General features: G+C 39.7%; 1 protein-coding gene across 1 annotated transcript in view; it reads right to left on the bottom strand.

Moving 5' to 3' along the window:
- The window catches only part of NFIA (nuclear factor I A), a 362772-nt gene that overhangs the window by 157238 nt on the left and 185862 nt on the right, over window positions 1-19672 (bottom strand). The window contains exon 4 of the mRNA XM_029946438.1: window positions 15883-15948. Within this exon, the coding sequence (XP_029802298.1) occupies window positions 15883-15948 (66 nt within the window). The remainder of the gene's footprint in view (window positions 1-15882; window positions 15949-19672) is intronic.

The raw sequence follows: 19672 nt of genomic DNA on the forward strand, positions 1-19672 counted from the left end.
TCCCTTTCTCTGCCCCTTGCTCACTTGTGTCTCCTCTCTCTCTCTCTCTCAAAAAAAGTTGTGATATGAAAACAATAATAATTCAGTTCAAAATTCTAAATAAATGACTTTCAAATGAACTTGACAACTTGTCGACAAATTAAGGGAATGATTTCAATAGCCTTTCAAGTAACTTTCCAATTTTGGTTTATTTTGCTGGGGGAGAGGCAGGAAGACAAAGAAAAGCAGAGTAATATAAGTATAGCAGAAAGACCGCAGGACAAGGGGCTGGGCACCCAGCATCCGAGGTCTACCATGAATCCATGTGTGGTTTCAGGCGCATCACTTTAATTCTCTGGGCTTTACCCAGAGGAGTCCTGTAACTGATGGCATGGAACAGTGTCTGGCATACAGCACATATCTACTAAATAAATGTTGGTTGCGTGAGTGAATATAATATGTGAAGATCTAGTGTGAATATTTCTGTAGTTCATAGTAAACACAAAGAAATTAGAGATAAGAAGTCAAGTAAAAGAAAGTCACGTAATGTGCGTATGCCCCAAATGAGGCAGCACTAGTAAATAGTGTCAGAGCGGCTGAGGGCCAACAGAAAAATGTGGGACTGTGTCTGCCCGTTACACCTTTGTACCGCACCCCTCAGGCTTGAATTTTATAACAATTTAAACTCAACAAATAGACTTTTTTTTCTCTGATTCCAACCCAGTAGGCTAGTACCTTGGCTAGCAAATTCACCGGTGCCACGCTAAGCCTTCTTTTCAATATTTACAGAATAAAAGGCATTTTCGGTTTTAGCCTTGAGCACATCAGATTTTGACAGCTTGGAAATGTCATCCTTAGAGCAAGGACTTTTCACATTCACAGGATTCTGGCTCTAACTATTCTCTAAATGCAAATGCAAATATCCTTGACCAGAAAACCTTGAGCATCATGTTCTAAGAATGTTAGTGAGATTACATGAAGTTCTTTTTAACTGTATTAGTTTCCATCCAACATCTACTAAATTGAATTAGAGTAAAGTGGGGAAGGCCTGGGTTCGAAAGGTGGATGCCAAAGAAGTCACATTTTAATTTCATCTCCATCTCTCCCTTGCGGATGCTTTCTATCTGTCAGCCAGTCAGTCAGCAAGCTCCAGTCCAAGGAAGACATGCTGAATGACTGGCCATTCAAGAATTAAACAGGATACAACTGGTGTATTAGAGACTGTTCAGAAAGACTGCGCCTTAGCCAAACAGCCTTACATGGTGGGCTGAATGTTCTTTTTGCTTAACAAGGACCTTGTATTTTCCTTCTCACACATGCAGAAACTGTGAATCCCATTTATTAATCAAGAGGACTAGAAGCCGTTGAGTAGGAAAATACAGTGATGGTATGTTTTTTATGGATAAAGCAGACTCCCAAGAACATACATTTGCAAAAATCAAGGGAATAAGAGATAGTGAAACTCCTCTGCATTTAGAGCCTAGCAAGAGCAAGAAGAGGCTCAGACATGAGAGGGTAAGAGGGAGAGGAGATGGCATTGGTAACACAGCAGTGTGGCCTAAGTGGGTTAGAAGAACGGAACTGTTTAAAATCTATGTCAAGTGGTTTGTGTGTTCTAAGACATGACCCAAGTGCTCTCTCCCCAACCCTGCTCCCCTACTATTTCACCAAAGTCAACTATCTACATCATGTCGATGTGTACACAGTACAGAAGTAGGTATGAGGAAGGGGCTGACTGCAACACCCGGCACAGGACACGGAAGAAAGCAGTGTACGTCTGTGGAGAAGATCCATCACTTAAAGTAACCCAACAAATGCAGGAGCCTAGAGCTGGAAGGGAACGTTAGCCTGAAAGCCCTCTTAGAAATATGCCAAAATCCTGTGATAGACTTTAGATTTATTTCTTTAGAGTGTGGAATGGGGTTTTTGAGCTTATTCAAAGGGGCAAGGAGACCCTACGTAACATCTGGGAATATACATACATTTCTTTTTCTTTTAGATTTTTTTTAAGTTTATTTATTTGTTTTTGAGAGAGAGAGAGACAAATCACATGAGTGAGCACAAGTGGGGGAGAGGCAGAGAGAGGGAGACACAGGATTTGAAGCAGGCTCCAGGCTCTGAGCTGTCAGCACAGAGCCTAACGTGGGGCTTAAACTCACAGACTGTGATGTGAGCGACTCATGACCTGAGCTGAGGTCAGATGCTTAACCGACTGAGCCCCCTGGGTGCCCCTACATTCATTTCAATATTTAGCTTAAATATATAATCTTCTATGAAAACCTAAAACTTAACTATTGCTGTCTCTTGCACAGATTTTATCACTTATACCTTCATCATATGCCCCAAAAAGTATCCAAATATCTTAAGGGGAACACAATCACATTTTGTGGCAAATATATATATAAATACCTGCCTTCCTTGCTAGAATATGTACCTAATGAGAACTACCTCTGCATTTCCTTTATCTTTACATCCCCGTTGTCTGACACAAGGATCAGCACATATATTAATGAATAATACGTGTATGATAAAGCAAGGATGAATTGAAAGGAGGAGGAATTACCTATAATTATGCATTATTTTTCCCTTAAAAGACTTTAAAATCCTAAATTGGTGGTTGCCAGGGTGGGGAAACAGAAGAGATGGTGTTTAAGGGCACACACTTGCAATCAGCAGATAATTAAGTCCTGGAGGCCTAACACACAGTACAGCTATTACAGAAAATAACTGTATTATAAACATTATTAGACACTAGATTTTAATCGTTCTGGACACTGGAAGAAATGGTAATTATGTAATGAGATAGATGTGTTAGCAATCACGCTGCTGTGTAAATGTATCAAATCAGTATGTTGTACACAATTAAACTTACACAATGTTATATGTCAAACATACCTCAGTTTTTAAAAAAAGACTTTAAACTCCTGAGGACAAGATCTATTCATTCACTCCAAATATATTTATGGAGTGCCAGACACTGTGCTTAGAATACAACAGAAACATTTGTTTCTGCCCTCAAGCAGTATACAATTAAAACAGTGGTTTCCTCAAGTCACATGTTAGGGGTACCTAAAGAGAACAATGGGGCTTCTATTAATATTGATTTTGCATCTTCCAAAAAATAATAATTAGTTACTAGGAATGCTGTCTCCCTCGCTTGGTACCTAGGCCAGATGGTCATGTGCTGCCCATGACACACAAGGTATCCCTGGCAAAGTGCATATAATTCTGCACCCCTACTCTTAATGTTTGCACTTCCAGCACACTGTGACTTATTCCTCTTTCCAGGTGCCAGTACTCAGTTAAAAGAACAGACAGATATCAGGTTTTAACTAGTTAACCACCATCACTACTGCCATCATTAGAATGTCATCCGTTGTCCTGACCTAACCTCAGGTTTGTAACTTCCCTGGGACAGAAGGGACAGGACGTATAGAAAATGCATCAAAAACCTTATAATACACACTTTTTGAGATTCTTATAGTTGCTGGGTGTAAAGCATTCCAAAACATGTCAGAGCACCTCACTCTCCGTGATCTCGGTTTAGCCTCAGACCCTCCCTTGGAAGATGAAGTAGCACTTCCTCTGACACTCCCTTGCTGTTGACCATGCACTTGTGCCTCAACATCCCTGAACCTTATTTTCCTTGTCCTCTCTCAGAACTCTCATGCCAAGATAAGATAACATACTCAAATGATCTAAGTTTCTAGTACATATTATTATTCAACCATGGTTGATTTTCTTGCCTCTCCTATCGATGCACAGAAAGAATCTATACAGAGAGAAGGATCTAAGCCCAGAACCCAAATATTGTACACAGTCATGTATGATTAGGCTACCCAAAACTTTGTTTGGATCTTGTACTCCAAAAGCGTGTTTTCCTGATCAATGTAGGTGGAGACATGCTGTTTCAGGCTCCTACTCTGAGCTGCCTTTACCACTGACCCTTACTATCCATTCTTCTCAGGTAGAACTGAATTTGACATTAATCTATTATAAAATGAATGGAGAGACGATGGGTTGCCTGTGGGCACAACTAGTGTTTATTGATTCTTCCTGGCACCTGCTTTTCTTTTCTTCCCTCCCCTTCCATAAGAGAAACTTAAAGGCTATTATTCAACCACTGGTCTATAACTGAGGCTTCTGTATCCTTTCTTCACTGAGGACATCTTATAATATTTTCCTATCATGGAGACTATTTCTCAAAGTGTTTAATTAGCCATCTTTATTAAATAATGGGTAATTCATCTGCCCCCCACCTTTTATCAAGTGAATCCAAACTATAAATCTCTGTAAGATAACCAGTGAGTTTACAGAGTCAAAATCAAAAATCTTTAGGCCGTGTGGCTTTATCGGGAGGGAAAAAGCATAATTTCTTTTAAGATTTTTCTTTTGGCCCCTTCAGGGACCAATTGGCAACCACTGGTCAAAAGAGTGTGTTAGTGTATGCTGAGTTTTGCTTATATGTATTTCATGACATCAGTTTGCAAATCCACTAGAATGCAAAGGACATGCACGTTCTGATCTCTGCCACTTTTAGAACTGGCCGGTGCTCTGACAACAAGGTACCTCACTGTCTCCCGCTCTGTCGTTAAGGATCTTACTTGTAGTCCAAAGCTGCAAGAATGCATTTAATGGAAAAGCTCTCAGTTTGGGCAGCATTTGCAATTTTAACAGAAGATAAACCTCTCTGTGGAGTTAACATGATCTGTGAATGGGGGACATGCTAGGAATCAGATATCCTAATGAACTTGGTCTTACTCACTTGAAATGGAGAATTAACCGATTCTTTTAAATAATTCAGAAATCTAAAATCAAAGGGATGAGGTGCAAGTTTCGACTGCACTTCACAAAAAATGGGGAATGGCAATAAACATTTTATGTTTTCAATAAATCCATTCCTACACCTTTTACCATTGAAATACTTTCAAATGTATTGGCAATTACAAATGTTTTATGCCATTCGACAAATGGTATAAATACCTTACAACTCATCCCATTCTATACTTTCCACCTCCAACAGAAAAACCAAGTAAAAATTTAGTCCATTGTTTAAAACCACCCATTAAAGGGGTGCCTGGGTGACTCAGTCAGTGACGGTCCCAACTTCAGCTCAGGTCATGATCTCACCCCTGAGCTGTCAGCACAGAGCCTGGAGCCTGCTTCAGATTCTGTGTCTCTGTCTTTCCCTGTCCCTCCCAACTGGTGCTCTGTCTCTGTCTCTCTCTCTCTCTCTAAAAAATAAATAAACATTAAAAAAATAAAAAATAAAGCCATCTATTAAAGAATCAAATACAATACTTGAGATTATAGGGGAAAAGAGTAAAGAATATATTAGAAAAATAAGGATGTAATTTTGCTCTCCAAATATCTAAAGCAAGAAAAAAAATGTGTTCTGGACTGCCCTCTGGCATACAGCTCATGTCCATGAGCCAATGAGGTGGGTGAAAGAGAAGGCGGGCTACACTTTATTGAGTATCTACTCTGGACCGTTACAAGTTCTGGGTACTTTACATGTGCGTACACATGTTCATACATAGAATCTGCACAGAAACAGTCCGGTTAGTTCTGAAAACATAATTAAACCTGTGGGAGCCTGAGCAAGGCTGAGGAGATACCTGGGAGGATGAGATAAGGAATAAAGGAAGAGATGACAATCCCAGATGAGAGAAAAACATGAGGAAGGAAAAGGAACTAACATTGTTTAAGCTCAAAACAAAACAGTGACAAAAACATATTTCCTGGGAAGGTGATGACATCTCACCTTATAAATGAGGAAACACAAGTCCAGGAGTTCAAATTGCTTGCCCAAATTTACATGATCAATAAGTTATGGAACTGGAGGTTGAATACCATTCTTTCTATAATAGACTGTAACGGGTATGCAAGTAGGCTCTGGAGTTAGAATAAATCTGAATACACTTCCCCCCTTCTTGACTGTGGGCAAACTAGTTAAATTCTTTGCATCTCAGTTTCCTCATATGTAAGATGGGCACACCAGTGGCACCTCTTTCTGTGGGGTGGTTTAATTAGGATTAAATATGAATAACAGAACTCCTAGCATAACACTTTGCCGTGGTGGCCACAAAAATGAGTCATCATATCACTTGCTGTAAGGAGCCGAATGGCCTGATAACCCCAGCTCCCTCCAGTCAAAAGTCACCCTTCCTCCAAGCTCCCAGTCAATGACGAAGGGAAAGAATTCTAAGGTGGACCCATTCTTATGGGACACAGGATTCTTATAACAAGTAACTTTGATTCAAAGACTCTCCATTGGTCTATATAAAACTTTCTTAGAGGCTTACTACTATGTGAGATTCTTCCCACCCAACCCTCCTTCTTTCCCCATCTCCTTCCACAGTTATCAGGTCAGGAGAGTGGTCTAAAAGCTCTCCCAGGTGACTTTGCTCCTTCTCTTCATATTTCATAGGCTTCACCCCCAATAAATCCCTACACATATAATTCCATCTGTGCACAGTCTTCTTGGAAGACCCAAAGTAACAAACCAGCACACAGAGTCCACGATGAATGTAAGCTACTATCACGATTATTATCACCAAAACCATTATTTTTATCCTTTTCTGGCTCTAAAGCCCTGCAGAGTTTGACTCTAACTTTCCAAGCTGCTTTCTCTGAATCTGTGAACACTATTCTTTTTTTTAAATGGGAGGGTTCAAAGATCACACAGCGTTTTGGTAACATATTCTGGCAAGTTCTGTCACACCTAGTAAAACAGTCCTCAATTACAAATGAAAACATGTATATTTGGTGTCCCACACAGCACACAAAAAATATGGCACTTTCTGTTTTCAAGTCTATCTGAAATGCCTCTTCTCTACTTCACCTTTGAACGTGGAATTCCCCAGTGCTTGATTATTTGACTGATTTTCTACGTTCATCATCTTTCAGGAAGCAAATCATCTGCTGGTAACTAAATCTTGTAACAGAGTATACTTCCTCTGCATTTGCTCTGAAGAAGTGACTCACATACTGTCCAATGGCTTATTCAATTGATACCCCACTAATTAAACTTACAAATTTACTTGCGCCGATTCAATGGCTCTCAAGTCCTATACGGTACCTATTGACTGTGCCTTACAAGAGGCTATTGTTCCAAGATAACCACTGGGCTAGGTACCAGCAGATGCAGGAGGAATGGAATTTAAGCAGTCAACTCATTAGAACTTTGTGGTACTCTTCCCAGGGTTCATTTTTCAGTGGGTTAAATTCCAGTGGTTTGACCCTTTGTGATTAGTGAAGTCATCACACACTAATCAAACCTTTTCATATGCTGCTGCTCCTTTTGCCCATGGGACTGTGTGGAGAATTAGGACTGGCTGCCAAATAAAATATAGGAGTTAATTTAGATAAACAAAAAAAATTTTTTTGGTATAAGTATATCCCATATAATACTACTAGAAATTATTCACTGTTTATATGCAATTTAAATTTAACTTGGTGTCTTCTATTTTTATTGCTAAATCTGGTAACTATTAGGGAGAAAAATGAAGCTTCAGGGTAAATGTACTCGAGACCTGGGGGCTTATGATCTAAATGGTGTCATGAGATAAGGGATAAGCTGGAAGCCCACAGATTTAGATTTCCATTAAATGAAAAAGGAATCGTTTGCATGAGTGGGTATGTGAAGTCAAGTATCCCATGTAAGTAACTCTGCTTTTAGTATTACATGCATAAAGAAAAACCTTTGGGGATACTAAAGGATGTTGCCATGGTAGATGAGAGAGTGTCTCTCTTTGGCAACGTTACAAATCAGGTCTTTGTCTACAGCTCCACACTAGACTGTACGCTTGCTTTGCTCACCACTAAACCTTAAGTTATCTATCCTGTCGTAGGGGCTCAATATATATTTCCTATATCAAGAAATAAATGGATTTGGTATGTGCGTTCCTCTGTAGAGCATATCATAGCTTATTGAGAATTTGCCAAGTCCTTTCCTTGGCCTAGAAGTTCCGATACAATTTGGTTTCCTGCAACCCCCATCTCCAAATGCTCTCTCCTTCATTTATGTCCCTCAAGCCACACTGGCCCCCCTACTGTTTCCCCAGCATCCCTCAAAGCCTTCACATTTACTGCTTTCTCTACCTAGAATCAATGTTCCTAATGTCTGCATAGCTCTCTTCTTCACCTTCTTGAGATCTGAGCTCAAATGTCAACAGACGAGAAAAGCCTTCCTTGACCACACCATGTGAAACAGCCCCCATATCCTCCACTGTTCATCCCCTTATTTGGTTTTATTTCCCTTCCTAATATTTAATACCACTGAGCACATTACATATATACTAGTTTATCGTCTGTCTCCTCCCACCAGAAGGTAAAGCTTTGTCTGTTTTGCTCAGGGCACTGCCTGGCTCTTCAGATGCCCTAGATAAATATTTGTTGCATGGATGGATGAATCGAGTTTTTCTCCCCTGACTAGACTATCAAGTCCTCAAGAACAGGATGTCTGCCTTATTGCTGTATTCCCTCAATGCATCCAGTCCATAGTCCAAATGTACCCAGCAGAGTCTTAGTAACTATCTGTTGAATTACTCATGAGAAGATTGAGGTACAAAGTCTTTAAGTGACTTGGACACCTGATTTTCCCTTAGCAGATGCTCAGTGTCAGGCTTGTAATGGCAACTCTCCTTTGCTAATTTGACCTCCTCAGAAGCTGTGATTTGGCTTCTCCTTGCTCATCTCTTGAGTTTACAAGTGCTGCTTGCTGAGAAGCTCTCTGTTTGTAAAATACCTACAGAGATCTAAGAAAACACTGACTTTCCTTCATGGAGAGACTGCTGGAGGCCTATTCCTACTTTGCCACAACAGCCTTTCCACTTCTCCCTTTGGATATTCACCATACGATGCCTGTGGATAAGGCATATGAGGCTCCCTTGTTCCCTTTAGGTTCAAATCAGCCTAGTCTAGAAGTTAACAACTGAGATGGGCAGATTAATCTGCAGTAAATATTACCCCTTCCTCCACCTCTATTTGAGATATCCCAGTAGATTTCCTTAACGAAGAGCTAATGCCAAGGGAGCAGAGTTGCCTGGAGCTGAGTAAATCCTGAAGAAGAGAAAAAGAATGAGGAAGCTGTAGGGAGAAAAGGTGCCAAAAATCCTTGTGGCCACATGAATTTTTGTAGCAGACAACTAATCAATCTGGATTAGTGACTCCAAATCCCCAAATAAATTATTTATATTACATTCAGTTTTCTAATATTATCCACAAATGGATAATTCCTCCCAAAAAATAATATACAAATTCGCACTCAAGTGTCAAATCAGACCCTATTATTTGTGGCAAGGAAAAGCTCAAACACTATTCCTGACCCAAACTAGTCTCGCTGATATTTCCCTGTGCTGATTTTCAACTGACAGGGAGGTATGCAAAAGTGACCATTAAAAGTATGCTGCAGGTCCTTCTAAGGTCCTTCTCTGTCAAAGGGTCCTATCAGGGGTGCTCAGTCTTAGATCACAGGGAAAGCAGATCAGTAGCAGATGGAGCTGCCCACACACTCCAGGTCCGCCTCGACCACACTGTGATTTGATGACGGCTCCTCATTTGGTTTCTTCTCTGAGCCCAATTCAAATTCTACATGAATTGTATCGCTTCATATTTTTGGAGTCAAGATCTATGATACCATCCTGTATAAACTGACACCATACCACATAAATTATAAATCAACACTGGAAAACACTTTTCTACTTAGAATGTTGCATCCACTAGGCACTCAAATGGCCATCTCTCCCGGGATAAGAGTTATAGGCACAAATAAATTTGAGGACCCGAAAGAAACCGCTATACTTCTTTCCTCTGTTAACTCTTTGTGTGTGAGGGATGGGCGGGGGGATTCGTGGAGAAGGGAAGATGTCAGAACTAGACCACCCATCCAGTGCATTTTAGAATTTAGACGTCAGGGAATGTGGCTCTAAAACACTCCCTATTTTGGCTCCTAGCCAACCACTTAAAAGTCTATTCAGCTAGCTATCCTCTGTACGTAGACAATAAAATACCCATAATGTGTGAGGTAGAACTACTTCTTTAGAACGACTACAAATCTCCTCTCTGCTTTTTCCGTTGAAAAAGCTCCTTTACTGCACTGGTCCTGTGGTAAACTCAGTGTTCTCTCTACACCACAGGCTGCCTGCAGGGGAAACCCACTGCCTCACCTGGGGCCTCATCTTTCAAGAGGCAAGATCCAAGAATTTCCTTTGTCTAGAGGCGTTTCTAAAGAGCCTCTGCAAACAGTGATGGGTCACATCTGCTAACAATATTTGAGAGAGCACAATTCACCTGGTCTCAGACTGACATTTCAGATCAAACCAAGTTCTGGTTCTCTGGGCTCTTGAAAAAGAGAGACACGGGCTCCAGTGCGTGGCTGAAAACTCATCCATCAGAATTTAATTATACAGATCTGGAAACCAGAAGGCATTCAAGTTTTAATGTCTCCCTAAGTTGGGACCCTTACATATTTTAGAATATTGATCATTACTGTTATTGCTGCTATTCTGGGAGTCACTCTACTGTGCCTGTCCCTGCTGCATTTTTTTTTTTTTTGAAAGAGCACTGCAGAGAACAACTGTTGCTCATTGTAAAGGAAACTCACGCAAATTATGAAATATTGATAAACTGTATTGACAAGTCCGTGGTGCTAGAATGCTCCTGTTTTCCCAGGAAAGTGCAAATTATAAGGCTGCACGGCCTCCAAAATTTCTAAAACGACACATTAATCAAAACAGTTCCTAAGACGAGCAGTGCATCCAGCAGCAAGAGGCAATTCTTAGAGTTTGGAATTGTGCATTTTATCGTGCCTTTCTCCTATGCACTAATATTGTAATATAACATTGCAATACATCAACTACATATTTGAAGAGGTAGTGACAAAACGTTAAAGTAATGGGCCTACAATTTTTTAAGAGAATGCCATCAGATAAAAGGACATTTGTCCACAAGAGAAACAGAAATTCACAGTTCTCTTATCTCACCCCCAAAATTATAAAGTAGATCCTATACATAAATCTTTTGTCAGGGAGTCAGTAGCTCTGGAAGCTCTTTCCTAACTGTCGAAATCTTCCAAATTCTCACAGAAATGAGTTAATGGATAACTAGTGAGAAACGACTGTGGCTGGAAGACATTTCTTGTTCATCGAGCAACAATATCTAGTGTAGCGACACAAGGCAGAAATGACACAGATGAAGGTGGTGACCATGAAAGCCACACTCGACCAATTCTCCCGGGGTGATTTTCACATTGGCAGGTAGAGCTGGAAATTTTCAAAATCTGGGGCAAGCGTCGTGATTAATGGCTTTCCACCGATTGCAAAGGCCCATCTGAGGGTTTACGCCACCAACATATGTGCAACTGCCAGATAAATGAGGAAGAACAAACATGATTAAGCCTAAAGGAAATAATCCAAATGCCAACTCTGCTTTCCTGTTATAAATATCACATTTTAAAAACCACTAAGATGAGGTTACTAATAGTAGTCTGTGCAGGTGATAAGAGACAGTAAAGAGGGGAAAAAACATGAGAACACAGCTTTCCTCTTTCTGGCTAGGGAACCCCATATTTTTAGGTAAGGGTGTTTTCACAGAGAGTCCCAGCAGGGAGGGTGCTCTCAGGGTGCCAAAGCTGGACTATGCTATTCCCTCAGACATGGACTCAGTGTGGCCCCACAGAAGCACGACTTGAATTAAGTAGGAGCTTTTTCCTCATTAAGGACTGACCTGATGCACCACAGAACGCAAGCTTTAGAGGGCTGTTCACAGGTCCTGTAACCATCGAGCAGTCATTTCAGATATTCTGTCCCATAAATATTTTAAACGGTAGCCAAAGCACCATGTGGGAATTCACGAAGGTGTTTTCAGTAGATGCTCAAAGTCAAAGTCTAACAAATATGGCTTATAACCTTTGGGGCCTCTTGAAAAGCCAGAAAGGGGGTTTCAGTAATTATGTAAAATAATTAAATGCGTAATTCCAGTCTGAGCTGAGAACTCTGTCAGAATTTCATCCCCCATGGTGAGCGAGTGTAAGTTAACATGATGGTATTTCATATCTTTGCTCACACCTGCTCATGTGGGCGGGGCAGAGGTACCACTTGATCTACTATGGACATCAGTATAGCTTCTGGCTTTGACCTTCCCAGCACTCTCAGACATGTCTGTGCCTGTATGTCCCGGTATCTGGGTGCAACTCTCCCCCATGCCCAAATTAGATTTTTGGCATTTCCACACATGTTGGGTTTTTTGTTTGTTTTTGATATCTGTTTCCCTGAAAACCTCTTGGTAAATCAGTAGTGAGCAGACACTCACAAAATATTTGGGGGTAATGAGAACATACTCACCTACTTATTAATTCTGTTCATGAAGCAAATAAATACCAGATACCTGCTAAGTTCAATGCTGTGCAGGATTGTTTTAAAAGGAATTTGCCATGAACCCGACCCTTAATCAGCTTAGAGTTTTTAATAAGCCAGAGTCTAGTTTGCGCCAAGGAAAAAACTCAGCTAAAATTAAAGCTATCTAGGTGGGGTCCCTTCTTTCCAGAATCACCTTCTCTAGGAGTGCTCATGCGGAACATTGTAGCACCTCTGAATCACTTATGTGGTAGTCCACTCTTAGGAGGTGAAGAAAATGTGAGGAATTGTCCACATAATAAAACAGATGTGGCACTGTGCGGATGACGGACAGATTTAAGGAGGCGTATGTCTGCCATTTCAGAACAGAGTAGGCACCTACAAAGGATGTCTCTAAAACACTTGGTTTATTTCTGATGCTATCCCTCTTCCATTCCCAATCTCCGAGCTTTTGACCTCTCTGATATGTATGCTCTATACAGATATGAGCTTTAACTAAAAGTAGTAATAGCTATTTTTCTTTAAGTCTTTACCATGAACCCAGCATGATGCAGTTTCATGTACATATTCTTATTTTAATACAAAGTATGTTCTTTTAGTATTTCTATTTTACTGATAAGAAAACTGATATTGGGACAATAGTTTATTCAAAGTCACCCAGCCATGATTTCATCTGAATTTGGGTGTGTCTGACTTTGGAGGGAGAGTGGTTTAATCATTATATATTATACCAACTTTGAGTTTTTGGAGATTCTGGTATTTTATCTCTGGGCTTCAAATAATTCCTTCAAAATTCCCATCTAATGCTCTAATTGGACAAAGATTTGTTTTCTTTTACAGTTGAGTCTTAAGGGAGTACAAGAAAAGAAAGCAAAAATTCCACAGGAAAAACCAGACTAGTTGGACAGGGAAGAAACAGCTGCATCCACTTTAGGTAAAGTTACATGGCCTAGTTTATGGTTTTGGATGAAACGGCATGTTACCATTTGTCTCTTCATTCTCCATGGTTTACTAGGAAAATACCATTCGTTTCCCATTACCTTTCTCCTCAAGTGCTAGAATAAAAAGAATATTATTTCCCCTCACATATATACATAAAGAAGGAATAATGCGCTCCCACTTTATTTGAAGACCAGAGTCTGTCCCTTCTTCACCCACCAAGATTCTCAGAGTTCTTAGAGGTTGGTTGATATGTTTATGAGAGCTGCCTTTTTCAAAACAAAAACAAAACAAACAAATGAAAACCTTTCAGGAACTTGTCATCCATAACCTGGGTAATGAAAAAGAAAAATTGCTCTTGGTAAAAGCAACACTACAAAGTTCTCTAGTGCGTGTAAATACCTGGTCCTGAGCTCTTCATTTATTTTCCTCTAGGGATTGTGTGTCTTTAGAAAAGAGGGAAAATCACATTTCCTCCAATAACTTCATCTGAGACTGACAAAAGGCAGGCAGAGGATACTGAGGAGTCTGATTTTCCTCAAGACTAAGTTTCAGTTGGAGTTCTCTAAGGCAGAGCAGCTTCGACTTCTTTTTTCTTTGCCATAAATAGAAATTTGAAACATAGGAACTTACTACTTTCTCCTCTAGATTTTAATGCTTTCATTGAACTCACATACGACCCTCCCCAAACTAGTATTGTGGATCCTTGATGTAGCACTGAGCAATTTGGGGTTAAAAGTGAACTTGGCTAATAGCTCTGTGCCTTTGGCCGAAAAATCCAGGCTCAATCCTGGTTGCTTTTTGGAATGGGAAGCGCACAGCATCGGTATTGCAGGCAGCTCCAGAAAGGCACTGCCAGTCTCTCGTGCTCTCAATTTATATTTGCATGTGAACAGCTTGTCGGCCATTTTATGAAGACAGATGAATCGCAGGCCTGCTAGAGGGGAGGCCAGACCTACATACGCGAACCACAGACCCGGACGGCCCACAAATTTTTTAAAAAATGAAACGAAAATAAAATGAATATCTCTGGACACAACTCCAGTCAGATTATATAGAAATATAAACTATGAAAAATGAAATATTCAAGGTATCACCTAGAAGTCAAGGGGAAATAAATGATGAAACTAATGTCACCTTAAAATGTCAACAAAAATAAGATAGAGCTATTTATGATACTAAAAACAAGACTTAGGAGTCCTTCTTTTTTTATGCTTGCTATAAAAAGACAACTTTGATAAGGAAAATACCACTAAAACACCAGAATGAGAAAGGAAAACAGAGAGTCCATATTTAATGCAAGAATCCAGCAAGGATATGAGGAATTTACCAGGCTTGTGACATGAAACAAATCCTATAAAATTAGTGAGAGGGTATCTAATATTGGTAAAAATCCTCTACCCCACAATACTGACAGATTTCAGTCTACCTGCCTATTCCAAACGATCAGACGGAGATCAACATGGAAAAATGTACAGAACAAAAAGAGAGAGCAGAGGAATGAGGTCATGAAAAGCCTGTATGGTAAGGATGATAATGACCAAAAAAATTAGTAATATTGATGAGCCAACAAATTTTAGTAGATGATATGAACATGTATGTCTTATTTAGTTCTTCAACAGGTAGGCTATTACATATGTACCTATTTTAAAGATGTGGAATAAACATATGCCTTGAGAGGTTAAATAACCTGTTCAATATTACACAGGTAAGAAACAGAAGAGGCAGAATTTGAACGCAGGTCTGATGCCACAGCCTTAGCTTTTAACCACAATGCCGTATGTCCTTCACAGGCCCCTCAAGGTCAAGCCTCCACTTTAGAGCCTTCAGTGCTGTCACTGAGGAGGAGCACTTTGGAATCGTAGGAGATGGTCTCTGTAAAAGTACACAGTACAGTGTTTCGTACGTGAGAGGCACTGCCCGCTCACTTCTCAGCTTTTATGGAAGCCGATGGTTTTACTCCATCTTAAATTCCAACCTATGACCATCTGTTTTGTACTTGGAGTGCATACTGCAAATTTAGTATTTTACTGGATATGATCGTATTTGTATAGAAAGTGTGTGCATTCTATGTTAATCAAGTTTCTGCCACAGAAAATTCGTGTAATTCTGCAATTTAGGAATTTAATGCTGCCACCATGTACTGTTTTACTTCAGACAATTTAGAGTGGAAAATCCTTCAGAGGCAGAGATTGTTATCTGAAAGCAATTAGGAAAGGGCTGAGCTCCGAAAAGGCTACAGACGTATTTGTCAGTCAATGACCTTAAATCACCAGTGAAGAAGATCACAGGGCATCTGCCACCTTAGAAGGAACTAAAATGAAACCAACGGGCTGTGGCTCCTCACTTGTGCTGTAGAAGATTCTGATTTGGTGAAGCAACCCGAGCTCTCTCAGTCTGGTTCTCACGAGAACCCTGATGGTGTTTGGGAGTGGGGTGGAGGAAGGCTTGAGGCTGCTAGAATGATCCAGAGAACTCCTTGAGTCCTCAGAGGTTTTCCTACTGTGAGCTGCCCATCGGGCAGACCCCGAATCCCTGTATTCGGTTGGCTCCGGGCTACTGTGGGCCTCTGAAAGCAGCCACAGCTACAGTGCCCAACTACACTTACCATTTTCTGGCTGGTCCTTAATGTCAGCGTCACTTGGCTGGCTGGGACTTTCAGATTGACTTGAATCTGAAAAACATAAAAAATACAGCCAAAAATTACAGGGTCTGTGAGGGAAAAGTGAGCAGAGGTGCCAGACTTTCTCAAAAGGTCCAGCATATAAAGTAGGAATGAGAAGGTTATAGGAATGATAAGATGAAGGAAAACAAAAGGTAGGGGCGGAGGAGAAAAGGAGAGGAAGGCGGCCTCAGCAGCAGCAGCAGCAGCAGCCGTGGCTTTAGAGAGGACGCTCCATTCTGGGTGTGCCTCCAGGGGCGTCTGGCCTGTGCCAGATCCTAACTTGAAACTCCTTAGAAACCATCCTCTTACAGAGAACCCATTTCCACACTGCTCTTCTCCATTATTTATACACTAGAGTCTGATAAAGACTTCATCCTTCATTACACACATCTGAAGCTTGATTCAGAACATAATAAAGTGTCAAAACATATTTTGAAGCTGGTATATAAAAGCAACCCAAACAACAGTAACAAGTTCTGTTGATATTTAGCTCTGTATTCTAGCAACAGACTATGCAGACTAACACCATTAAATACGAGAGTCCTAATATTCTAGCGCATTTACTTGAAATCAGTCAAAGGCATCATTTTGAAAGATACATGTTTCCTCCACTTTATAAGTATCATTTTCCTCTCGTACCGATGCTTTTGGGAGCTCCTAAGAGGGCTTATTAGCAAAAGCAGGTTCTTGCACACTTTCCTTGAATTCCATTTATTTTTACTTAAAAAGTACAATTATTTTCCAAACTAAAAAAAATTAATTCAGTTTATTTCTAAATGGGGTAGTTTTTTAAAAATAACATTTAATTTTAAAATGAGATAAAATTTAGAGCAAAGGAACTTCACAGAATCAGAAGTAAACATACATAGACATTTTTTGGAGAGAGGAGACAAAAATCAGGCAAAATATTTCCAGGGTAAACTTTTGTAATGTCAAACATTCTGAGACTTGAAATGGTATATAACATGATCTAAAAACAAACAAACAAAAACAACTTTTTTTTTTTTTAAGAAAACCCTGGAAAGTCTGGCTATTAGCTTTACTTGGGCTTCACAGGGTTAGAATTGGCTGTCTTGAATACTGAAAATGAACCAAGGACTGAAGGGGAAGGCAGAGGGGGGGAAGGGAGTGATGGTCATGGAGGAGGGCACTTGTGGGGAGAAGCACTGGGTGTTATATGGAAACCAATTTGACAATAAACTATTATAAATTTAAAAAAATAAAAAATAAAAATAAAAATAAAAAACTGCAAATAAACTAACTAAAAACAAAACAAAAAAAGAATTGGCTGTCTAAAGTTCGACCACATTTCAACAAGAAGTTCAATGCAAGATCAAAGGGTCATGTCACTTAACTGTGATTACATTGAAAATATTACTTCTGTTTCAACAGAATTATAAGCATTACTATTCTCTTTCTTGGAGATATTGCAAAAAGAAGTAGCGCTCCTAGTGATCCTAGGTCGAGAAATGCTAATTTATCACGTTAGAAAGGCTCTCTGCTTTTAAGCAAATGAGGATTTTAATGATAGGGAAGTACTAAGAGGAAAATGTCTACCTTTACGTTTCCAAATGATCTTAATTAACCTGGTGACTATAGCAAACATTCTATATTGGTCCAAAGGTGCAAATAAAAAAAGATGTGAAGGTGGGAGTTTTTATTGAAGTCTGGCAAAGTGACAGCTTTTATCATTTTGTAACAATTGTCATAGTGAAGACATACACACAAAAGCACAACAGATCAAAAAAGCTTCAGAGAAATCCCTCAGAATAATCCTTCAAGTTGAGTATGGAGTCTGCACGGAAAATTGGAAATGTAAATTTACATTGGACCGCATTTGAAATTTTAACTCCATAAATCACTATTACTTTTATAGCAATTAAAAATATGGCACGACTACCCTCTCTTTTTCTAAAGAAAGAGCCTGCAATTTTGCCATTAAAAATTACAAATTAAATATTCTGAGAAGTATTTCAACATGTTTCAGGAGAAAGGCATACTTCTATTATTTTTGTCCTAGAAAATTTTAAACCATTAATATCCAGAATTAAAATTTTTTAAAAACTTAAATTTTATTTTAAGGAAAGTTGAAATTCTTCCTGATCATATCCCAGAAAGGATACACAAAATTCTGCCAAACTGAACATTTATGTTGCAGTAACACTAGCAAACCTAACTTTGCATATGACAGCTTAGCCCAAGGACACTCTTCTCCTAGGTGTATCTTTACAACGAATCCCTTCTTCATGAACAAAGAGAAAAAACATTTTTCATCTCCATTAATTTAAATATGCAAGAGCCAATTACTTTTCTGAAACTTATCCACTAATATTAAGACAAGGAGGATAAAGAAATCAAAAAATGTTTTTTAAAAATAGAGAAGTGGACTTCTTTGTTCTCTTTTCTGACATTTGGTTCACCAGCCAATCTTTATAGAAACATAACATGAGTAGAGAAAACATGGATGGCAACAGAAGATGGCTGTAGGTATGTTCAAAGAAAGTTGAAAATTCCAGGCCCCTCAAAAGAAGCAAATAAACAGCAAATGACCGAGAGGCAAGAAAAGACAGAGAGACGGTCAGCCAGGGGCTGAAGTGCTCTTGTGAAAGCTCAGATACATACAATGGAGGAGGCATTTAGCCAAACTGAAAACGGGAATTTAATGTCCCCAGTTTTATTCAGAGGCTGGAGACACTGTGATCCACCGAGGACAGCACACTAAAGCACACTATCCTGGTAAGGGACGGGCAGGGCCAAAGATCTACAAGGAAACGTAAATGACCGAATAAATTTCTGTCATTATTTCCCACCACAGGCTGTTTCATGCCGTTTCTTTCTCGAACCAACAAGGAACAAGACTACCCAGTCCTGGGGCTGTTCTGTGCGGAGGATGCACGGCCACCTTCCCTGGCATTGCCAAAAGTCACCGCTGCTGTTAAGTATGGAGCCAACCAGAAGACCAAAATTACAAGTTAATTTCTACCCCTACGTAACTGATATACATTAAAGATTTCTTTCGTAAGCACTTACATTATAATGCTATCATGAAGATTGGCAATCAATTTCTCTTTTATACTAGGTAGGGACCTGTCAGAAGCCTAGGTTAGCTTCATAGCTTACTTTTTTTGGACAGTTATCACATGATCAGTTGATTCCCACCTCCGAAAATAATTGGAGGCCCCGGGAAACAGATACCACAGCGTGGAACTGGATGCTGTATCTCATAGCTTCTATCTTATATCTGGCAGCGGCTTCCTCGGGTTCCCTGGTTGAAAGCCAGAAGATCTGTATATTACAATGAAGAGAATATTATTTAAAGTATGTTTAAATGATGGAGTTGGAAATGCTATTGTAAGGAAGTACATTAGGGTCATCAATTTTTTTCCCATCTAGAGACTTGCTTTTTGTTTAAGGAATCTGAGACTTCAGCCTAACCTTGGAAAGCAATGTTTCTTCTGGTTTTTAAAAAATTTATGAGCAGAAATTTAAACCTAAAATAGACAGGGTTTGCATATAGGAGGCTGGGTTGAGACCTCTTAATTGAACTGGTAGCCATCTATCTATGCATTTTTATGGCGCCTACAGCTATATTGCTGGAGTACTCAGACAAAGATATTTCACTATCAATATAATCACTGGGGAAAGGAATAAAATAAATCCTAATGCCTACATATTAGTCTCTGCTTCCATAAGCTTGCGCAATGCAAGAGCAGAAGCCGGATACTGGCTTTGC

The sequence above is a fragment of the Suricata suricatta genome, chromosome 8, assembly GCF_006229205.1.
Source record: "Suricata suricatta isolate VVHF042 chromosome 8, meerkat_22Aug2017_6uvM2_HiC, whole genome shotgun sequence".
NCBI classification, from domain to species: Eukaryota; Metazoa; Chordata; class Mammalia; order Carnivora; family Herpestidae; genus Suricata; species Suricata suricatta.